At 52.7% G+C, this 2,621-nt stretch overlaps 2 protein-coding genes across 2 annotated transcripts in view; both read left to right on the top strand.

The window, feature by feature from the left end:
• Window positions 1–15: 15 nt before the first annotated feature.
• PPTG_24583 (hypothetical protein) lies at window positions 16–554 on the top strand (the record flags this gene model as incomplete). The annotated part of the gene is made up of 2 exons (XM_008917863.1): window positions 16–235; window positions 448–554. 2 exons carry the CDS (start codon window positions 16–18, stop codon window positions 552–554), a joined length of 327 nt encoding a protein of 108 aa, XP_008916111.1.
• A 321-nt stretch (window positions 555–875) lies between these two features.
• PPTG_19456 (hypothetical protein) overlaps window positions 876–2,621 on the top strand; it is a gene marked incomplete at its 3' end in the record, with an annotated part of 4,656 nt that continues 2,910 nt past the window's right edge. The window contains exon 1 of the mRNA XM_008917858.1: window positions 876–2,397. Coding sequence (XP_008916106.1) covers window positions 892–2,397 — 1,506 coding nt within the window. The 5' untranslated portion in view covers window positions 876–891. The remainder of the gene's footprint in view (window positions 2,398–2,621) is intronic.

The following is a 2,621-nucleotide window of genomic DNA, read 5'->3' as shown; positions in this document are numbered from 1 at the left end:
CTCCTTCCTCCAACAATGGAGACCGATCTTGCTCGTGCCGCAGCCCGTTGGCTCCAACCTTTGACCATCAACGGGGCACAACAAGGCGGGTATCGTGGAGCCGTTGATCAAGTCCGCTCGAGGCAGCTCAAACACCGGACTTGCCACCGCGGGCGTCACGGTCACCACGGAGTTCACTTCGAAGGTCCGGGTTTCGCTCCTGCAAACCTAAACACGAACCACCGAGTCTCCGGGGGTAACTATGCAAGAGCTGCCTCAACTGGTGTCGCCTTGGACACCGAGCGTCGCTCCCTTGCTGCCCCATTGCCAATTGTATTTGCCGGTGGAATAATTGCGTTGACTCACGCATCAAACGGTGCTGATTGCCTATCTTGATTTTCACCACACGATTGCGTGAAGAAGTTGATGCTGCGTACTATATTTTAATATATAACTAAATTGTAATAGTGATCTGGAAACCTAAAATTCAGACCATCGAGAACCGTCAACATGACAAAAGGCACGTGGTAATACACGATCCGTGTGGAAATGATGATATTGAAGCGTATACCTGATGATAGGATGCAGTTAATTTCCCTCGGCACCCCGTGTGTTACCATTGAGTACCAATAATAATCAACGTCCTGGTCGATTATTAACAGCAATCTCGCCAAGGATCACTTGCACTGCCAGACTGGCAGTGCCAGTTGCAGCGCCATTCGCTGACAGGATAGGCGAGTGCAATAATCAAGAAGTTTACATTCGCGACACGCTCCAGCGGAATGATAGGTGCAAAGACTCCGTATCAATTGCAAAGCCTGCATGTTCATCTGCAGTGATTGGCTGCCCTGTGCCAGTCTCCCCAGCTCAGTCTCCATTCTGCAATTTGCTTTGATCTGATCACCAACCAGAATGGCCAACTTGCTCCGTGTCGTGGCCCTGTGCGCTACCGCCGCAACGTTTGCAAATGCTGCTACCCACTACGAGTACAAGACTGTCGATGTGGATTACAATTTCGACGAAAATGAGGACTCTCCGCGCAGTGTCATCATGATGATCCCGGACGGAACGGGCCCCAACGTCTTCACCTTGGCACGCACGGTGCTCGACCCGAGTCTGCAGACTCGTCTTCACATTGACCCTCATCTCATGGGCACGATCCAGACGCACTCGTCTACGAGCTACATCACGGACTCTGCGGCGGCCGCTACTGCTTACTCGACGGGTTACAAGACGTACGACTCGGCTATCGCTGTTGATACGTACGAACAGCCTTTGGGTACGGTCCTGGAAGCTGCCAAGGCTCGTGGCATGGTGACTGGTATGATCGTAACCTGCCGTGTAACCCACGCAACACCGGCATCATTTGCTGCGCACGTACTCGACCGGGACTCCGAGGACGACATCGCCGCGCAGTACGTTGCCAACAAGAAGCTGGACTTCTTGCTTGGTGGCGGCAAGAAGCACTTTAACGACTCGATGTTCGAAGATCTAAAGTCGAACGGATACACGCTGGCGAACAACTACCAGGATCTACTGGACTACCAGTCCGCCAACGCTGACACGGGTGCTCTTCGCCTGTTTGGTCTCTTCAATGATGACCACATGTTGTACGAAGTTGACCGCCTGCGTGAACTTGCTGGAAACAACTCCACGGCGCGTGAGCCTAGCCTACCCGAGATGGTGGACATTGTACTGGGTCTGCTCCGCAAGAACGAGCAGGCTAAAAAGCACGGCTACTTCGTCATGATTGAGGGTTCGCGCGTGGACCACGCTGGCCACTCGAACGATCCCGGTACTATGGCGAAGGAAGCTATCGCCTTTGATGAATCTGTCGCTGTAGTGCTCGACCACGTAGAGCAGACCCCCAACACGGCAATGTTGTCTGCTGCTGACCATGGCACTGGTGGTATCACGCTTGGACGCGGCCCCGCTTTCCCGTACGCCTGGTACCCGACGGAACTACAGCTGCAGAACATGTCGACCGAGGCCATGCAGGAACAACTCGAGGTTGTTCTTGAAGGAAGCGACTGTGCTACTGGCGCCAACGATACGTGCAAGGCTGCACTGCTCAGTTCGTCCAAGAACCTCCTTGCCAACTACACGAACGTGACGACAGTCTCAGACGAAGAAGTGGTCGAGCTGGTCACTGAAATCGCCACTGCCGTAGACGAAACGCGTGACCTGAATAACGTTATGATCGAACTGGGCCACGTGATCAGTCTGCGAGCTGCTATCGACTGGACCACCATTGGTCACGTAGGCACGGATGTGAACCTGTACTGCAAGGGTCCGATGATCTTTGAGCGCATGTGTAAGGGTGTCCACGAGAACACGTACTTGAACAAGCTGATGACGACGTTCTTGGGTCTGGAACACCAGCAGGAGCTGGAGACGATGAAGCACCGCAACATTTCGGTGCTGGAGAAACCGCTCAATTTTTGAGAAGCGTACGGCTGTGAGTGCTATACGTAATGAAGTCGTAGTGAATAAGCTTGCATGCTGCCAGCTGCAAAAAGTTGATTGAATTTATCGTACGGGAAATATAGAGCCTATGTTTTCGAAAAGGAGGGGGTGAAACAACTTACAAATCTCACGAGAGTTTAAATGAAATCGACGACCCCGCATAAAACATGTAGGTG

Source organism: Phytophthora parasitica, assembly GCF_000247585.1.
Source record: "Phytophthora parasitica INRA-310 unplaced genomic scaffold supercont2.119, whole genome shotgun sequence".
NCBI lineage: Eukaryota > Oomycota > Peronosporomycetes > Peronosporales > Peronosporaceae > Phytophthora > Phytophthora nicotianae.
This window is presented reverse-complemented; position numbering and strand designations above follow the sequence as displayed.